Source organism: Xenopus laevis, chromosome 1L (assembly GCF_017654675.1).
Source record: "Xenopus laevis strain J_2021 chromosome 1L, Xenopus_laevis_v10.1, whole genome shotgun sequence".
NCBI classification, from domain to species: Eukaryota; Metazoa; Chordata; class Amphibia; order Anura; family Pipidae; genus Xenopus; species Xenopus laevis.
Genome location: NC_054371.1, coordinates 101,730,816 through 101,751,799, shown reverse-complemented (window position 1 = coordinate 101,751,799; position 20,984 = coordinate 101,730,816). Strand labels below are relative to the sequence as shown.

The 20,984-nt window shown below is 40.3% G+C and overlaps 1 protein-coding gene and 1 pseudogene across 2 annotated transcripts in view; one reads left to right on the top strand and one right to left on the bottom strand.

Annotated features, from left to right (window-relative positions):
- ankrd24.L (ankyrin repeat domain 24 L homeolog) overlaps window positions 1-17,067 on the bottom strand; it is a 43,181-nt gene extending 26,114 nt beyond the window's left edge. Inside the window, exons 1-3 of one of the 2 annotated variants that reach the window (XM_041561163.1) lie at window positions 16,991-17,067; window positions 15,614-15,744; window positions 15,364-15,452 (exon numbers count right to left, since the gene is read on the bottom strand). In XM_041561163.1, the coding sequence (XP_041417097.1) occupies window positions 15,364-15,452; window positions 15,614-15,744; window positions 16,991-17,026 (256 nt within the window). In that variant the 5' untranslated portion in view covers window positions 17,027-17,067. Of the gene's footprint in view, window positions 1-4,500; window positions 4,560-15,363; window positions 15,453-15,613; window positions 15,745-16,990 lie in introns of those variants that run through there. The other variant, XM_041561167.1, reaches the window with a different exon arrangement.
- A 156-nt stretch (window positions 17,068-17,223) lies between these two features.
- LOC121401241 lies at window positions 17,224-18,031 on the top strand (annotated as a pseudogene).
- Window positions 18,032-20,984: the final 2,953 nt, after the last annotated feature.

Sequence of the window (20,984 nt, the reverse complement as noted above, 5' to 3'; positions counted from 1 at the left end):
TCTGCCATTTGAGTGCCAGTGATTTCTTACCTACTTGCAGTTGGATCCCTTCGTCACCGTGCACCGGGCAATCAACACGTAGGCCAGGGAGTGCGAGCGGAGCTTCTATTCGACTATGTTACTATACATATAGGCCAAGTTCCTCGAACAGGGGAAATATTCAGCTAATCCACTGTTGCAGAACTACAACCCCCAAACAAAAATTACATAATTGAACAAAACTGGAACAGTCAGTTAAAAATGGAAAACAAGGAACTGAAAATAGCTTGGTCAATTTAATTTTGTATTCAGCAGATGACATTTGGGACATTTGTAAAATACCCTAAAATTTGACATTACACTGATATTATGCAGCATTTGATGACAGTGATACTTAAAGAAACCCATTAAAAATCCATAAAAAGCCTGTTAATAAAAGTTATCAATTTATATGATCTGTTGGAAAACTGCAAGAAATCGTGTCGATTACTATCTTTTCCAAGAGATTACCTATTAACTATCTTTCTCCCCTTCAGAAAAAGACAGTTGCTAGTTTTAATTAATGAAAAGGCCCCCAGATATTATGTTTGGTTCCAGTTTATTTTGCTTTCATCGGTCAATGTGTCATCTTAAAAAAACATTAGGGCTCATTTAGAAAGGGCTAGGTACAAGAGCAGGAGCTCTAAGCTGCAAAGTTACAGCCCTTAAAGGAATTGTTCAGTGTAAAAATAAAAACTGGGTAAATAGATAGGCTGTGCAGCATAAACACTGTTTCTAATATAGTTAGTTAGCCAAAAATGTAATGTATAAAGGCTGGAGTGATTTGATGTATAACAAGTCAGTCTGAACACTACTTACTGCTTTTCAGCTCTCTTGGTTTACACTGACTGGTTACCGTGGTTACCAGGCAGTAACCAATCAGAGACATGAGGGGGGGCCACGTGGGTCATATCTGTTGCTTTTGAATCTGAGCTAAATGCTGAGGATCAATTACAAACTCACTGAACAGAAATGTACCATGTGGCCCCCCTTCAAGTCGCTGACTAGCTCAGAGTTATAGAACTGAAAAGCAGGAAGTTGGATTCTGGCTGTTTTATTAGACATCTGTTCACTCCAGCCTTTATTTATTACATTTTTGGCTTACTAACTAAATTAGAAACATTTTTTATTTTGCACAGCCTATCTATTTACACAGTTTTTATTTTCACACTGAACTATTCCTTTAATGCTCCTTTAATAACAGTACCAGTATGGTTGTAACAGATACAGAAAAGGCATATGTGCTAAATCAGTTATTTTTTGCAGTGTATACAATAGAGGAGTCGGTATTCCCATGCTCACTTCATAGCTGCACTATTGGCTAAGCTCAATCTAGTCAGTGGCTGACTCAGGATATGATTCATAAAGCTTTAATAAAAATAACGTAAACAAAGCGCCAGATGGCATACACCCCGGTGTTCTAAGACAGCTTAGTTCAGTTTTAGACCGGTCCCTATTTCTGATTTTCTCAGATTCGCTTTCATCTGGTATGATACCAATGGACTGGAGAAAAGCTGATGTCATTCCAATATTTAAAAAGGTATTATGATCTCAGCCTGGCAATTATAGGCCAGTAAGTTTGACATCTGTGGTGGGCAAATTATTTGAAGGCTTGTTAAGGTGGTCACATTCAAAATTTTGTCCTAGTGAATGGCACTTTGAGCAGCAATCAGCATGGCTTTATGAAGGATAGGTCATGCCAGACAAATTTGATTGCTTTTTATGATAATAAACTTGGCTGTAGCAGGCAAAGCAAGTCAGCAGAATCAAGGGCAAATAAGGTGTTGAGCTGAATTAAAGGGGGCATTGATTCACAGGAGGAGGGGGTCATTCTTCCACTGTATAGAGCACTGGTAAGGCCCCATCTTGAATATGCCGTACAGTTTTGGTCTCCAGTGCTCAAACAGGGCATTATTGAATAAGAGAGGGTACAGAGAAGGACAAATAAGCTGGTAAAAGGTATGGAAAATCTTAGCTATGAGGAAAGACTTGCCAAGGGGTGATGTGATAAATATGTATAAATATATAAGGGGATCATATAATAATCTCTGTAATGCTTTTTTTCCAGTAGGTCTTTCCAGCTGACAAGAGGGCACACATTTCATTTTGAAGAAAGAAGGTTCTGTCTAAATATTTGGAAGGGTTTTGTTGTGAGAGCTGTGAAGATGTGGAATTTTCTCCCTGAATCAGTCATACTGGCTGATACGTTGTATGGCCTTTTAGCAAGTGAGGGAATACAGGGCTATGGAAGATAGCTCATACGAACAAGTTGATCCAGGGACTAGTCCGATTGCCATCTTGGAGTCAGGAAGAAATTTTTCCCCCTCCTAGGCAAATTGGAGAGGCTTCAGATTGGGGTTTTTTTTTTTGCCTTCCTCTGGATAAACTAGCAGTTAGGCAGGACATATATTGATTTAAAAGGTTGAACTTAACGGATGTGTCTTTTTTTAACCAAACCTTCAATGTCACTATGTAGTTATTAGTTAATTTTTTTTTTTTTTTTTTATTAACTACCTATCTGCCAGTTGATCCAGAGGAAGGCAAAAAAAACCCATCTGAAGCCTCTCCAATTTGCCTTAGAGGGGGAAAAATTCCTTCCTGACTCCAAAATGGCAATCGGACTAGTGCCTGGATCAACTTGGACTATGAGCTATTTCCCATAACCCTGTATTCCCTTACTTGCTAAAAAGCCATCCAACCCCTTCTTAAAGCTATCTAATGTATCAGCCTGTACAACTGATTCTGGGAGAGAATTCCACATCTTCACAGCTCTCACTGTAAAAAACCCCTTCCGAATATTTAGGCGGAACCTCTTTTCTTCTAATCGGAATGGGTGACCTCGCGTCAGCTGGAAAGACCTACTGGTAAATAAAGCATTAGAGAGATTATTATATGATCCCCTTATATATTTATACATAGTCATCATATCAGTGGACTAGCTAGCTATTATTTTTATTTAAAAAAAAAACTTTAACATTTGTACTCCAGTGAATTCTTGTTGAGATATAAATGTATGTATTTTCTTATTGGATATATATGTACATAAGTCTGAATATAAGTCTGAATACTTATTTTCAGACCTATGTCTGAATACTTAGTTAGATAGTATAGCCATCATCAAAAGTGTACAAAAATAAGTTCAGGTTTGTTCATAAGACCACTTACAGAACTCGTTTTACTTTTACCTCCTGAGGAGTGATCTTCACGTTTAGATTAAACTGTGGTATCTCTGAAGATACCAGGCGGGGAGTGTGCTGCCACAGCAATAGTTCTGTCTGTATTTCACAAATAATGATTCTTTAAGTGCTGTAAATGTCTCCATATGTAATGATTTGTTACATGTGTGTGTATTGAGCATCCAGGGTACCCTCTCTGCTGGTCGTTTCTAGCACTGCAGCCTTGCAGCTGTTTATTATTTATTCTGAAATTCTCTCTGTAACATCTGATTACATCACTTCCTGGTGCAGAGAGGAATTTTTTACCAATCATGATTGGTTAAACTTAAAGGAAAACTATACCCCCAAATTGAACACTTAAGCAACAGATAGTTCATATCATATTAAGTGGCATATTAACCCTTTAAGTGCCAGCAGAATTTCCCATTTTGGTTACGCGAAATGCCAGCCGTTTTTAAGCATTTTGTACTTGTTCAGTTTAACAAGGTTTTATTGTAGAAAAACCTCCATGAAACTAGGAAAATTATATATTGTTTTTTTCGTTTTAAAATGGGCTTTGACGTGCAAGCGGAATTTTGCTACTTTTCTGGGGATTTAATGTGAATTTTGGGTGAAATATGTAAAAAAAAAATAAAATTGTTAAAAAATTATGTATATCTTGAGTTTTTTTTCCACAGAAAAGTTAATTTTACATGAATTTTTTTTGTGTTTGTAAAAGCCCTAATCCTGCCAAGTCCAACGATAACCAATATGTATCAGTAACCCACTTTTTTTGTCCAGGAGTAACCCCCAAACTAAAACAGCATTTTGTAGAATTTTATACCAGAACAAATTGGATAAGCACACGTGACAGTTGATGCAGCATAACTTATATGTAAATCTAAATTATCCCTTCAAGTTTGGTATTTTTAGAAACTACAGACCTTCAGGTTTCTAGGGGTGCTGTAGTTTTCACTCAAAATTCAAATACATTTTACCAGTGCGTTGTGATATTTAGAGCTTTTTTGTTGCATTTTTAGTTTTTTTTCTAAAATGCTAACTTAGACGCAGGAATAAATGTAAATCTGACAAAATAACACCGTTATAAATGCTATAATTACAGACAATTTGAAAGACAAACTTCTCCTGAACAAAATGATACCCCATATGTATGGATACACATAGAGACGCAGCCAACAAACACCCCAAAACAGGAGCAACGCATAAGGGCAATTGCAGTTGAAAATCTGGGGGCTGCGCTCTATGTGTACTACTTGCAGTTTTTCAGTCTAAACACCCCCCAAACTGTGAAATAACCCCCACAAACCTTATATGCCCGAAAAGTACACTTCTTTAGCTATTCAAAGATGCCATTCTTGCTTTTCTACACGGAGAATTGTGGCCGCAGTCATTCTTAGAAGTCAGCGATTTGGTCTAAAATAAAGGAACAAAGAGTTCCAAAGTTAGATTTCTCCCACAGTTTCCATGGCAACTAACAAAAACCTGCTCAACAACAATCTGCAAGTTCCCCTGAATAGAACAATACCCCATATGTATGGATACACATAGAGACGCAGCCACCAAACACCCCAAAACAGGAGCAACGCATAAGGCCAATTGCAGTTGAAAATCTGGGGGCTGCGCTCTATGTGTACTACTTGCAGTTTTTCAGTCTAAACACCCCCCAAACTGTGAAATAACCCCCACAAACCTTATATGTCCGAAAAGTACACTTCTTCAGGTATTCAAAGATGCCATTCTGGCTTTTCTACACGGAGAATTGTGGCCACAGTCATTCTTAGAAGTCAGCGATTTGGTCTGAAATAAAGGAAAAAAGAGTTCCAAAGTTAGATTTCTCCCAAAGTTTCCATGGCAACTAACAAAAACCTGCTCAACAACAATCTGCAAGTTCCCCTGAATAGGACAATACCCCATATGTATGGATACACATAGAGACGCAGCCACCAAACACCCCAAAACAGGAGCAACGCATAAGGGCAATTGCAGCTGAAAATCTGGGGGCTGCGCTCTATGTGTACTACTTGCAGTTTTTCAGTCTAAACACCCCCCAAACTGTGAAATAACCCCCACAAACCTTATATGCCCGAAAAGTACACTTCTTCAGCTATTCAAAGATGCCATTCTAGCTTTTCTACATGGAGAATTGTGGCCGCAGTCATTCTTAGAAGTCAGCAATTTGGTCTAAAACAAAGGAAAAAAGAGTTCCAAAGTTAGATTTCTCCCAAAGTTTCCATGGCAACTAACAAAAACCTGCTCAACAACAATCTGCAAGTTCCCCTGAATAGAACAATACCCCATATGTATGGATACACATAGAGACGCAGCCACCAAACACCCCAAAACAGGAGCAACGCATAAGGGCAATTGCAGTTGAAAATCTGGGGGCTGCGCTCTATGTGTACTACTTGCAGTTTTTCAGTCTAAACACCCCGCAAACTGTGAAATAACCCCCACAAACCTTATATTCCCCAAAAAGTACACTTCTTCAGCTATTCAAAGATGCCATTCTTGCTTTTCTACACGGAGAATTGTGGCCGCAGTCATTCTTAGAAGTCAGCAATTTGGTCTAAAATAAAGGAAAAAAGAGTTCCAAAGTTAGATTTCTCCCACAGTTTCCATGGCAACTAACAAAAACCTGCTCAACAACAATCTGCAAGTTCCCCTGAATAGAACAATACCCCATATGTATGGATACACATAGAGACGCAGCCACCAAACACCCCAAAACAGGAGCAACGCATAAGGGCAATTGCAGTTGAAAATCTGGGGGTTGCGCTCTATGTGTACTACTTGCAGTTTTTCAGTCTAAACACCCCCCAAACTGTGAAATAACCCCCACAAACCTTATATGCCCGAAAAGTACACTTCTTCAGCTATTCAAAGATGCCATTCTTGCTTTTCTACACGGAGAATTGTGGCCGCAGTCATTCTTAGAAGTCAGCAATTTGGTCTAAAAAAAAGGAAAAAAGAGTTCCAAAGTTAGATTTCTCCCAAAGTTTCCATGGCAACTAACAAAAACCTGCTCAACAACAATCTGCAAGTTCCCCTGAATAGAACAATACCCCATATGTATGGATACACATAGAGACGCAGCCACCAAACACCCCAAAACAGGAGCAACGCATAAGGGCAATTGCAGTTGAAAATCTGGGGGCTGCGCTCTATGTGTACTACTTGCAGTTTTTCAGTCTAAACACCCCCCAAACTGTGAAATAACCCCCACAAACCTTATATGCCCGAAAAGTACACTTCTTCAGCTATTCAAAGATGCCATTCTAGCTTTTCTACACGGAGAATTGTGGCCGCAGTCATTCTTAGAAGTCAGCAATTTGGTCTAAAACAAAGGAAAAAGAGTTCCAAAGTTAGATTTCTCCCAAAGTTTCCATGGCAACTAACAAAAACCTGCTCAACAACAATCTGCAAGTTCCCCTGAATAGAACAATACCCCATATGTATGGATACACATAGAGACGCAGCCACCAAACACCCCAAAACAGGAGCAACGCATAAGGGCAATTGCAGTTGAAAATCTGGGGGCTGCGCTCTATGTGTACTACTTGCAGTTTTTCAGTCTAAACACCCCGCAAACTGTGAAATAACCCCCACAAACCTTATATGCCCGAAAAGTACACTTCTTCAGCTATTCAAAGATGCCATTCTTGCTTTTCTACACAGAGAATTGTGGCCGCAGTCATTCTTAGAAGTCAGCAATTTGGTCTAAAACAAAGGAAAAAAGAGTTCCAAAGTTAGATTTCTCCCAAAGTTTCCATGGCAACTAACAAAAACCTGCTCAACAACAATCTGCAAGTTCCCCTGAATAGAACAATACCCCATATGTATGGATACACATAGAGACGCAGCCACCAAACACCCCAAAACAGGAGCAACGCATAAGGGCAATTGCAGTTGAAAATCTGGGGGCTTGCGCTCTATGTGTACTACTTGCAGTTTTTCAGTCTAAACACCCCCCAAACTGTGAAATAACCCCCACAAACCTTATATGCCCGAAAAGTACACTTCTTCAGCTATTCAAAGATGCCATTCTTGCTTTTCTACACGGAGAATTGTGGCCGCAGTCATTCTTAGAAGTCAGCAATTTGGTCTAAAACAAAGGAAAAAAGAGTTCCAAAGTTAGATTTCTCCCAAAGTTTCCATGGCAACTAACAAAAACCTGCTCAACAACAATCTGCAAGTTCCCCTGAATAGAACAATACCCCATATGTATGGATACACATAGAGACGCAGCCACCAAACACCCCAAAACAGGAGCAACGCATAAGGGCAATTGCAGTTGAAAATCTGGGGGCTGCGCTCTATGTGTACTACTTGCAGTTTTTCAGTCTAAACACCCCCCAAACTGTAAAATAACCCCCACAAACCTTATATGCCCGAAAAGTACACTTCTTCAGCTATTCAAAGATGCCATTCTTCCTTTTCTACACGGAGAATTGTGGCCGCAGTCATTCTTAGAAGTCAGCGATTTGGTCTGAAATAAAGGAAAAAAGAGTTCCAAAGTTAGATTTCTCCCAAAGTTTCCATGGCAACTAACAAAAACCTGCTCAACAACAATCTGCAAGTTCCCCTGAATAGAACAATACCCCATATGGATGGATACACATAGAGACACAGCCCCCAAACACCCCAAAACAGGCACAATGCGTAATATTGGGGCTGCAAATTTATGTACAGTTCTCAAGTTTTTCATCATAAACTGCCCCTTACCTGTAAAATAACCCCCATAAACCATATATATCCGAAAAGTACACTTCTTCAGCTATTCAAAGATGCCATTCTCGCTTTTCTACACAGAGAATTGTGGCTGCAGTCATTCATAGAAGTCAGCAATTTGGTCTGAAATAAAGGAAAAAGATATAAAAAGTTATATTTTTCTCTAAGTTTCCATGGCAACTGAGAAAAACCTGCTCAATAACAATCTGCACGTTCCCCTGAATAAAATGATACCCCATATGTATAAATAGACATAGATACGCAGCCACCAAACACCCCAAAACAGGCACAATGTCTAATATTGGTTCTGTGAATTTATGTGCAAGTATCCATATTTCATCCTAAACTGTCCCCTTACCAATGAAATAACCCCCAAAAACTATAGATTTCTTGAAAATAAACACCTTCAACTATTCAGAGATGCCATTCTTGCTTTACTATGTGGAGAATTGTGGTTGTATTCCATTGTAAAACTCTGTGCTTTGGTCTGAAATAAAGGAAAATACAATGTACAAAGTTAGATTTATCCCCAAGAATTCTCCTAGAGAATTTTGGGGCTACTCTGTGGATCTGTATATGGTTGCTACTACCCCATATTAACCCCAAAACATATTTCACTCACCATTTTGGATTCAGTGGAGCGTCTTTGAGTTTCATCTGTCCTGTGGTGTTACAATACCAATTTGTTTGCTTCTTCCTACACTATTTCAGCAATGACAAAATCTGTACCACATTTGCAGATATATTTACCAACAAAATCCATAGTAAATTTGGCCCATAAATTATGCAAGTGTCCTAAGAAGTTTAGGAATTTAGGTGGCAACAATAAGGATTGGGGCATTAGCAGCGGAGATAAAATTATGCCCAGCAGCAGAAGTTTGTAGAAAGCTGGTGCCCCACTGGTAACAGGTATGGCAAAGTGCTATTAGGGCTGGGACACACTGGGCGATTTGGGGAGATTTAGTCACCTGGCGACTAATCGCCGCGACTTTTCTCCCCGAATGCCTCCCTTCGCTATGCGCCTGTCTAAAATGAAAAATCGCCTGCGCTAATCACACGCGGCGATTCATTTTCCGAAGTCGCCCGAAGTTGCCTCAGGAAACTTCGGGCGACTTCGGAAAACGAATCGCCACGTGTGATTAGCGCAGGCGATTTTTCATTTTAGCCAGGCGCAGAGCGAGGGGAGGCATTCGGGGAGAAAAGTCGCGGAGATTAGTCGCCAGGCGACTAAATCTCCCCAAATCGCCCAGTGTGTCCCAGCCCTTAGTATTCAGAGAGCACTGCAACTTAGTCTAACCTAAACACTGCTTATATATTCACTTTGTGCTATAAGTACAAAAAAAATGGATTATTCCAACCACAACTTATCAGGAAAAATATGCTGAATGCATACACTAAGAACAAATCTAAACGATAGACCATAGTGTTTCGGTCACCCTGTGCTCAAAAACCTTTGCTATTCAAGAAAACTGAAGACATACTACCCACAAATCCAGAGATGCCTAAATCTACAAAAACAAATGCAAATGTTGCCCAGAAATACAGACAAAACTATAGATAACTGCGCTGATAGATGAGCTTTTGAGGTGCCAGTAAAAAAAAAAGACTTGTGGCATCAGCATTAGAGATGCACATCATCCCACGTATTCATCACGCACCACAAGTTCTATCGTGCGCCCTCTCGACCAACCAGCACCTCAGTTCGCTATGGCACCTGCGCAATACAAATGCTATCCATAACACTACAACTGGCCTAAAGCACCGTAGCTCAACACAAAAGCTGAATGCATAGACTAATAACAAACCTATATACACACACAACTGTTTTTACTGCTACACAGCACAAAAAAATTGCACACCCTGTGCCAAATCCTACACCATAAATCAAAGATCATTACTATACAGAAAAAAAACTGCCAACTTTTATTTTGTCAAACTTTTTTTTTCATTACCAATATCTATAACCTATTTATAAATGAAGAAGGGACCTGCCAAAATGATCTCAATTGGGGGCTTGAATCTAAAAAACCACTGCACAAAAAATGCTTCACTTTGACAGCACAAAAAAAGCTTCACTTTGACAGCACACCTAACCAATTACTGCTAGTGTGTGCACAAAAACCTAGAGCGTGAAATGTTAGATCTCAATGGGGGGCTTGAATCTGAAAAAAACACTGCACAAAACACAAAAAAAACAGTGCATGAATCTGAAAAACCACTGCACAAAACACAAAAAAAAGTGCATGAATCTGAAAAACCACTGCACAAAACACAAAAAAAGTGCATGAATCTGAAAAACCACTGCACAAAACACAAAAAAAAGTGCATGAATCTGAAAAACCACTGCACAAAACACAAAAAAAAGTGCATGAATCTGAAAAACCACTGCACAAAACACAAAAAAAAGTGCATGAATCTGAAAAACCACTGCACAAAACAAAAGTGCATGAATCTGAAAAACCACTGCACAAAACACAAAAAAAAAAGTGCATCACTTTGCCAGCACACCTAACCACCTAAACAGAGAATGCCAAGCTTACTATACAGATTTACTAAATCCTTTTACCACCAACAAACCCAGAGAGCCCTAACCTACCAACACAACACAGAATTCAAGCCCTCTCGTAGTGTACCACAGTGTGGTACACCTCAAAACAGGGTTGGAAACACAAAGCAGGCTTGCTAGGACACTTGGGACAAAAATACCGCACATCTTTTCTAACACCCCTGGAACGACAAACCTTACAAGCTCTCTGGGCATATCTTTTATTAGGTGTTGGTGGAATTTGGGCAATGAAATGCTTACCCACCATTCGGGCAACATTGTCATTGCCAGGCACATCTGGAACCTCCTGTACATCTCCAAACAAAAGGGCAGGGAGCAGTTGCAGCAGAAAATTGTAATAAGACAATTTGGGGCCTGGTACTGCCGCCTTGTAAACGACATAAGAATTATAGAGGGCCATTTGAATCATGTAAATTGCTGCTTTTTTGTACCAGGCCCTGGTTTTTCTGGTGGCGTCATAGTAAGTTTGAATTTGGTCTGTTTTATCGACGCCACCCATATGCTTACTATAATCTTTACAACAGAGTGGCTTTGATTTTGCGGGCCTGCCACGTCTGTGTTGGACAACTACACTCTCATTGTGGATAGTAGTAAGCATAAAACATTTTTTGTGTCTGCAAATTTTAGGGCCAGGAGCTCATCGGTTCTTAGAGCATTTACTTCTCCACGTTTCAATTTCTTGTCCACCAGTTCCTTAGGCAGTCCTTTGCGGTTTTGCCTAACGGTGCCACAGGCAAGGGTGTCCAAGCAATAAAGGGTCCTAAATAAGAGGATGCTCGTGTAAAAGTTATCCACGTATAAGTGGTAACCTCGGCCCAACAGTGGAGTTATGAGCTCCCAGACAATTTTACCACTGGCAGTCAAATCAAGGGGACAACCGGGGGGGTCCAAATTAGAGTCCTTTCCTTCATAGAACATGAAAAAACTAGTATAGCCCGTGCTGCTTTCGCAGAGTTTGTAAAATTTCATCCCATAGCGAGCCCGCTTACTAGGGATGTATTGGCGAAATCTAAGGCGCCCTTTGAAGAGCAAAAGGGACTCGTCCACACAAATATTTTGGGAGGGGGTGTAGACCTCTGCGAAGCGCTGAGACAGGCTATCTATAAGGGGCCTCAATTTGTAAAGCCTGTCGTGACTGGGCTCATTAGGGGGAACAGCCGCTGCGTTGTCGTTAAAGTGAAGAAACCGCAGTAAAATTTGGTAACGGTTTCTTGGCATAACGGCTGAAAAAAGAGGGATGGAAAGGACTGTAGTGGTATCCCAGTATGAGGCTAAGGTGTTACGTTCTACGAGTCCCATTGCCAATGTGAGTGCCAGGAATCTTTTGATTTCACCGACATTAGTGGGATACCACGCATGGGCTCTTGAATACCCTGGTAAAGGGTGGCTGGCAAGATACTGCTCAGCGTATAAATTTGTAAAATGGACCATGTCCTGTAGGATGGCCTCTGTAATAAATTGATTGAAGAAATCTATGATTTGAAAGTTAGTGGTGTCCACCTTGACGCCCGCGACTGCAGTGAATGGGGGAATTTCTGGGGCATAATTACAGGGAGGCCCCCACGCAGGCGCTCCAACTGCTGCATCACCACTACCCTCACCCTCTTCAACCTCCATGGGTGCATCTGGCACACTGCCACCAGCCTCTGACTCGTCAGCAGTAAGTGTGCCGCCACTACTAGCCTCTGCGCTAATAGTGCTGCTATCACCTACCTCTGATTCCTCAGTAGAGGCATCAGATGGGACATACTCAGAATCTGAATCGCTGAATTCCTCTGAGCTGGAGTCCATGCAAAACCTAGCCGCTTCCTCAGCGGTATAAAACCGTTTGGCCATTGTGCCAGAAATATACAGACAATTGCAAAACTATGAATCAATAGGCAGTCAAACAAATGAGAAAGCAAGACAGCTCCTACTTGAAATATGAGAATAATAAAAAGCCAGCAAAATATGACCAAGCACTGCTAATACAAACAAACAGAACAAAAAAAAAAAAAACACAAGCTAGCAAGATGACCAAAAGTTAACCCCTCCCAATATAAACAACCAGAACAAAAAAAAAAAACCAAGCCAGCAAGATGACCAAGAATTAACCCCTGCTAATATAAACAACCAGAATAAAAAAAAAAACCAAGCCAGCAAGATGACCAAGAATTAACCCCTGCTAATATAAACAACCAGAATAAAAAAAAAAAACCAAGCCAGCAAGATGACCAAGAATTAACCCCTGCTAATATAAACCACCAGAACAAAACAAAAAAACACAAGCCAGCAAATTTCTGGGACAATCAGCTGAATCAAGCAGAATAAGACCACTAAAACTAAGTCACAGCAAAGGGAACGTTTTTTAGGGGCACTAAACAAGCAATAAAGAACAGTGCAAAGAAAACTCTTGAATACAATCACTAAAATGCAATAACACTACCCAAAGCAATAAAACAACAACGATTGCACTGAAATCAGTGGTCAAGGGTCCTAGATGCACTAGTGTCCCTGCAAAGAAAACCTTTTTTGGGGAGCTAAGCAAGTAGTAAAAAATGCAAGGGAAAAACTGAATATAATCAACAAGATGCAGCAAAATTACTGTTATTGGAGTGAAACTGGTGGTCAGAACTATAGATCCACCAGCGTCACTGCAAAGGGAAACTTTTCTAGGGAACTAAATCAGCAGTAAAGGACAATGCAAAGAATAAACTAAAAAATCACCAAAAGCAATGAAAATTACTGTTATTGGAGTGAAATCAGTGGTCTGGACTATAGATCCACCAGCGTCACTGCAAAGGGAAACTTTTCTAGGGAACTAAATCAGCAGTAAAGGACAATGCAAAGGGGAAACCAGCAGTAAAGACCAATGCAAAGAATAAACTAAAAAAATCACCAAAAGCAATGAAAATGAACAGTTATTGGAGTGAAATCAGTGGTCTGGACTATAGATCCACCAGCGTCACTGCAAAGGGAAACTTTTCTAGGGAACTAAATCAGCAGTAAAGGACAATGCAAAGGGGAAACCAGCAGTAAAGACCAATGCAAAGAATAAACTAAAAAAATCACCAAAAGCAATGAAAATGAACAGTTATTGGAGTGAAATCAGTGGTCTGGACTATAGATCCACCAGCGTCACTGCAAAGGGAAACTTTTCTAGGGAACTAAATCAGCAGTAAAGGACAATGCAAAGGGGAAACCAGCAGTAAAGAACAATGCAAAGAATAAACTAATAAAATCACCAAAAGCAATAAAAATTAAGTTTTTGGGGTGAAATCGGTAGTCTGAACTATAGATCCACCAGTATTACGGCAAAGGGAAACCAGTAGTAAAGAACAATGCAAAGGGGAACTAAACCAGCAGTAAAGAACAATGCAAAGGGGAAATAAACCAATAAGAGCAATAAAAAACACAAACCAATGATAAAATGGCAAAAAACAGTAAAAAGCAATCAAATAATTGTAATACAAGATCAGAAATAAAGTTTGAACAACAAATAAAGAAAAACTACTAAAGAAAGCAAAGAAAAAAAAGTAAAGAAAAAAAGTATAGAGAAAAAGTAAGAGTAAGTGTGAGTGTGAGTGTGAGTGTGTGCTTGGCAAAGTTGCCTGTAAGTGTGTTTTAGTGCAAAAGTGTACTAAGGCCAAAGAGAGAAGAAAAAAAAAAAAAAGAAAAAAATTTTTTTTAGACAGTTATAAACAGAAATAAACAGAAATAAAGGGTGTAGAGAGGTGTAGTTGAGCTCACTCAGTCGAATCCAGGCAATCAAAGCGACCAACTCGGCAGGAAACCAGCAGAATGGCAGCAGGGGGGCTCCAACTGTAGCAGATGCGCAGCAGGAGTGGAAGGGGCGGCGCTTTCCGGGTGTAATTTATGGGGGGAGCAGTGGAGACGTCATCACTGTGCTCCTTGCGTCTCCACTGCTCCTATTGGCTGCCCAAAACCGATCGCTTACCGGATCGGTAAGTATAACCTTATTTGCTCGTTGCCTAGGGGGTTCTGAACGGAACAGAAGCGGTGCGCAGCTTTTAAATGCGCACCGCTTTCTGCAGGGAGGGAAATGCTGCAGAACGTAGAATCTACGTTCTGTGGCATTTCAAGTACCTTTGCCACAGAACGTAGATTCTACGATCTGTGGCATTTAAAGGGTTAAAGAATCTTACCAAACTGGAATATATATTTAAGTAAATATTGCCCTTTTACATCTCTTGCCTTGAGCCACCATTTCGTGATGGTCTCTGTGCTGTCTCAGAGATCACCTGACCAGAAATACTTCAACTCTAACTGTAACAGGAAGAAGTGTGGAAGCAAAAGACACAACTCTTTCTGTTAATTGGCTCATGTGACCTAACATGTATGGTTTGTTGGTATATTTGTGAGTACAGTGAATCCTACGATCCCAGGGGGCGGCCCTTATTTTTTAAAATGGCAATTTTCTATTTATGATTACCCAATGGCACATACTACTAGAAAAGTATATTATTATGAAAATGGTTTATTTACATGAAGCAGGGTTTTACATATGAGCTGTTTTATGCAATATCTTTCTATAGAGACCTACATTGTTTGGGGGGTATAGTTTTCCTTTAATAGTCAACAAGTAGCACTGGTGCAAACTTGCTTCTGTGTCAGTAAACTTTGCCATGTGGTAACATAATAAGTTTGAAATAAGGTTGAAAAAAGACACACAAGTTCAAACTTTTAACCTGCCTAACTGCTAGTTGATCCAGAGGAGGGCAAAAAACCTTATTTGACCAAACCTTCAAACTAAAACTCATTGTAAATGTTATTGAATAAGATAATAACATTTGATAATAAAATTTCATCAATGTGTTCTCCACTGTGAGTGTAAAGGCCATAGTGCATGATGAATTAAAAGGGTATATAATTTACCTTCCTGGTCTCGAACCAGCAATTGGGGTTGGTGAGCCAAAATGACATCTAGACATTCCACATGTCCAAGAGCTGCAGCTGTGTGAAGGCTAAAACAAAGAGGAATAACACCAAACAAAAGTGAAGGTAAGTGTACAGGTAAGTATACTTAATGGTTTATATTGCTTTTTCACATGTGGAAGGTGACAAACTACTGCTTGTGAGTTAAATAGTCAGTTCTGACTGTGGAATAATTCAAACTGAAACTTACGCTGATCTGCCTGATGGGCCAAGTTTGTGGGGCATTAGCCTCTTCTTTGTTAGCAAGGATTCCACTTTGTCTGACTCATTGCAGGTTACAGCAGACATCAATTTGTCATCCAGACGACCCCACTCAGGACTCTAAGAAATCATTAACAGATTAATTTTAACATTTGCACTTGATCAGTGTTACTTGCAAAAAGTTACAAAAATTATACAATTTTCTTAATAGGGAAGTGAAGTAATTTCTAGGTGGTAAGATTAGTTCAGTTGGGAGGTAGATTTTGCCAACAAAGAGCCACTTAAAGGGGTGGTTCACCTTTAAGTAAACTTTTAGTATGTTATAGAATGCCCAATTCTAAGCAACCTTTTCATTTGTTTTCATTATTTATTTTTGATTTTATAATTATTTGCCTTTTTCTTCTGACAGTTTCCAGCTTTCCGATGGGCGTCGCTGGCCCCATCTAAAAAGCAAAATGCTCTGTAAGCCTACACTCTAATTATTACTGCTACTTTTTATTTCTCATCTTTATAGTAAGGTCCTCTCCTATTCATATTCCAGTCTCTTATTCAAATCAATGCATGGTTGCTAGGGTCATTTGGACCCTAGCTACCAGATTGTTTATAATGCAAATTGAAGAGCTGCTGAATAAAAAGCAAAATAACTCAAAAAACACAAATAATATAAAGCGATTGCAAATTTTCTCAGAATATCACTCTCTACATCATACTAAAAGTTAACTCAAAGGTGAACAACCCCTTTAATATCTGGGGATAGGCTATATGTGAGGATATCCAGGTGAAGACAAGGAATTGTCTGGTGGCATAGGAGTGCCATGGAAGGAGCGATAAGGTGCCTACAAAACTGAGGGCAGGAAATCTAAAACTACCATGTAGAGATTCAAATAATTAGGGAAGAGACTAGACGTTCTGCATGGAGATGTAGGAAAATGGTTGAGGGAAGTGGAATATACAGGAGGAACATCTGTCTTGCTAGGACCATGGTAAAGAATGGTTAGGTACATTGCCAGAATAATCATAGAGGTAAATTGGACTGTGATTGAAGTACACTCCTTGCAAAAAATGTAGAAGGTACAGGAATGAGGACTTTGTTCACAGTGTTTACACACCAAATGGCTATCATTCATTTTCTACCCTATAAAGTTTTTTATTCAATGTATATCCCAAGAGAATAGTAGATGCTGCAGGATGAATGTGTAATGTAGGCATGCACTTGCAGCATTGTACAGTTTATAAATTTAGGTCAGACAGGAGCTCACTTGTGCTGAAGAGATGGTATGTAATCAAGAAATGCAGTGGGAAAATGGGGAGGACTGGGGAAATGGTAATAGTCATATTAGATCAGAAATAAACTGATTTGTCTTACCTCACTCCTCTTAAATTTGGCCTTCAGACTCTTCATTGTGTCATACCTAACAGAAAAAATGTTTATTCTTTGTTTCTGCAAGGTGTAGCAAACTAGTACTAATATCCTTAACTTTTGAGTGAAATAGGGGCTTCCTGTTTGCAGGTTGGGCATTCTTTATATACTGAAAATATTTAACAATATTATATTGTGTAACTTTTAACTAACTCATATTGTGTATACTTTTTACTATACTCTTCTCCATGCCACCGGCTCTATATCACCATCCTATATAATAAAATCCAAGTGTCTCTGCGTCCAGTCCGTCCCTGTGTCCGTGGAAATGCGCTACTGCGCATGTGCAGCACGGACCGTCTCCTAGCAACATAGCAACAGTTCTAGCGCCGCGCAGCCAATAGGAAGCGAGTCGGTTCTAGGCTAATCCAGTGCTCAGCGCAGGCAGGAGCCGGAGGGAAATGCCTTGGGACGAAATGAGCTCTCTCGCACAGAAGGTGGCCCGGCAGAGTTTTCACAGCAGCGGAGGGGTCGGTCTGTGCCTGTCGGAGGAGAACTTGGGACAGCTGTGGAAAATGAGCCAGGTGCGGGGCGGAAGATGTGGGTCTGGGTCCTGGGAGGGACTCGGCGAGTCGGCTCGGGAGGGAAGGGCCCGCGGCTGCCCATGACTTACATGCACATCTGTGAGACTTCGTGCTTCGGCATGGGAGTGTTCCTGCTGCGCCCCGGGGACTGTATCAGCTTAACGTGCTCTACGGCAAGTTCCACATTAACGGCTTTGATCGGCTGGAAGCGGCCGGTGCAGCAGGAAAGGAGCCCCTCGAAATTCTCACTTTCACCCCTCCGCTGCTCCCCTTCCAGTGCGGCTCTGTGCGCCTGGTAGCGATGCGCTCCGTGCGAGAGTTCGGGATAACAGCCCGTCCTGCCTGCTAGCTCCACACAGGGGGAACCTGCATCACATCAGCGCATTGGATGGGCCCGCTGCCTTCCTGGTCATCCTGGCATCCCCTACGACACCCAGCGGATGACAGGTATTGTCACTACTACAGCTCGATGATGTCTGGTGTGGGGGGAGCCGGGGGGGGGAGCCTGGGCACAGGTACAGATTTGGGGCCATATTTAAGGCTGACTGCTGGCACAATTACAGATTTGGGGGCATATTTATGGCTGACTGCTGGCACAACAGGTACAGATTTGGGGGCATATTTATGGCTGACTGCTAGCACAGGTACAGATTTGGGGGCATATTTAAGGCTGACTGCTAGCACAGGTACAGATTTGGGGGCATATTTAAGGCTGACTGCTGGCACAATTACAGATTTGGGGGCATATTTATGGCTGACTGCTGGCACAGGTACAGATTTAGGGGCATATTTATGGCTGACTGCTGGCACAACAGGTACAGATTTGGGGGCATATTTATGGCTGACTGCTGGCACAGGTACAGATTTGGGGGCATATTTATGGCTGACTGCTAGCACAATTACAGATTTGGGGGCATATTTATGGCTGACTGCTGGCACAATTACAGATTTGGGGGCATATTTATGGCTGACTGCTGGCACAAGTACAGATTTGGGGGCAATATTTATATAAATGAAAAGTTTCATCAATGTTTTGTAAGGTTTGTTTATTAAAAAAACTGTAATGGTAAGGTGGGAAATGGTAATACAAGATAAGGGGGGCGCTAATTGAAGTCCTTGCCTAGGGTGCCAAACTACCTTGGCCCGGCCCTGCCCACGGATATGTTCTAGCGCCCGTTAATTTAAAGGGCTTAATGTCTAGTATGTTATAAAAGGCACTAAGTTTGCCCAGGTGCAATAACCTATAGCAACCAAGAAGATGTTTGCATCTACACAAGTGACCAGTAAATGCTGCCTGCTGATTTGATCATTAGGGGGACTGCACATGGGCAAACTTAGTGCCTTTTATTACATAACCCCATAAATCTAATTATGAAACTTTTGTAAAAATGTATTTTGGAAATAAATACATAAACTTTCAAAGAAACTTGTGTGAAAACGTATATAGTTTTGCATAACTTCCTTAACTTAGTCCTTATTTAAGTAACTTACCTAGAAACATTTATAACTAAGCAAAGACAACTCATCAGCTTGACAGGCAGTAAATAGTGGTAGTGACTAGTTATTGGGCCCCACATCAAGATCATATGGCATCTAAACATGAACAAGACAGTTTCCATTTATATAAACATACTGTATATTGCAGCTGCAGCTACAATCATTGAAAGCTCCACTGCCCCCCCCCCCTTCATAGTTTACCAGGGAGCTTCAGGAGCTGTAGCTGTAAAGATACATCCATGCTTTTTCACTATAATGATCTGTAGGTTTAGATTATGTGGTTAAAAAATGCACATCCATAATTTTCTACCATTTTTATCTAGCAAAACCTACCTGTTAGAGTCAAACAAAGTGGTTCTATAAGCTTATGCTCATGGGGGTCAGACAAATGAATTGCAAAGGGCCCTAACTTTTTTTGATGGCAGCTCTACTTTCTTGATGTTATCTTGAACACATTGAAGGATAATTTTTCTCATTTAACCAAACACAATTAAAAGTCTAACATTTTAGTCTATAAAAGTACTGCCATTAAATAATGCTTCAGAATCTATAAAGCTCAGAAGGCTGTCTGTGGCTTTGAACGTCCTATACAGGTATGGGATCTATTATCCATAATACTGGGGCCAAATAAGGATTATTTTTCATAATTTGGATCACAATACCTTAAGTCTTATACCCTTAATGGGAGCACACAAGGCAATTCATAATGGAAAAGGACCTTGGAGTCCTTATAGAGAATAAACTTGGCTGTAGCAAACAATGCCAGTCAGCAGCTTCAAAGGCAAACAAGGTCATGAGCTGTATTAAAAAGGGCAGGAGGAGGGGCACTGGTGAGGCCCCATCTAGAATATGCTGTACAGTTTTTTACAATCTCCAGTGCTCAAAGGGGACATTATTGAATTAGAGAAGGTCCAGAGAAGGGCAACTAAGTTGGTAAAATGTATGGAATATCTCAACTATGAGGAAAGACTGGCCAAATTGGGATTATTCATGCTGGAGAAGAGGCGCTTGAGGGGTGATATAATAACTATGTATCAATAAATAAGGGGATCATACAATAACCTCTCTAATACTTTATTTACCAGTAGGTCCTTCAGCTGACACATGGGCAGCCATTTCAATTAGAAGAAAGGAGGTTCCGGCTAAATATTCGGAAGAGGTTTTTTACAGTAAGAGCTGCGATGTGGAATTCTATCCCTGAATCAGTCGTGATGGTTGGATGACTTTTTAGCATATGTGGGAATACAGGGTTATGTAAGACAGATCACATTACAAGTTGATCCAGGGACTAGGTTTTGGAGTCAGGAAGGAATTTTTTCCCCCTCTGATGCAAATTGGAGAGGCTTTTAATGGGGTCTTTTGCCTTCCTCTGGATCAACTAGCAGTTAGGCAGATTAAAATGGAGTTAAAAGGTTGAACTTGATGGACCTGTGTCTTTTTTCAACCTAACTCACTGTTACTATGTATCATATAATAATTACCATCAGCCTCTCTTCATCTTTTGATACATGAAATCAACTTTTTCCCTAAATGCAAAAACTCGCACTGGTCACTTGACTTCCTCCTTGCCCAGTTAGCATGAGCCAACATGTTCAAATAATTTAACTAGCTCTTAATGACCATTGCAACATTTGTTTGTTTGCTGTTTTTTTTATATTCTATAAATCTGAAACCTTGTTTTGCTTAAAGGGGACCCTGAACAAATTGCACTGAAAAAATGTTTATTTCATAATAACTTTGCTGCACTTCAAAAAGAAATAATGGAAGACAGTGTTGTTTTACGCTGCTATTTATATATGGACCTAAATAAAAACTGTACCTTCAAAACAAATGTTTAACCATCAGATAGCTTATAATAAATGTATTTTTAAATAATTATACCTAAAAGGCAAATACATATCAGTTAGTATTGCCCTTTT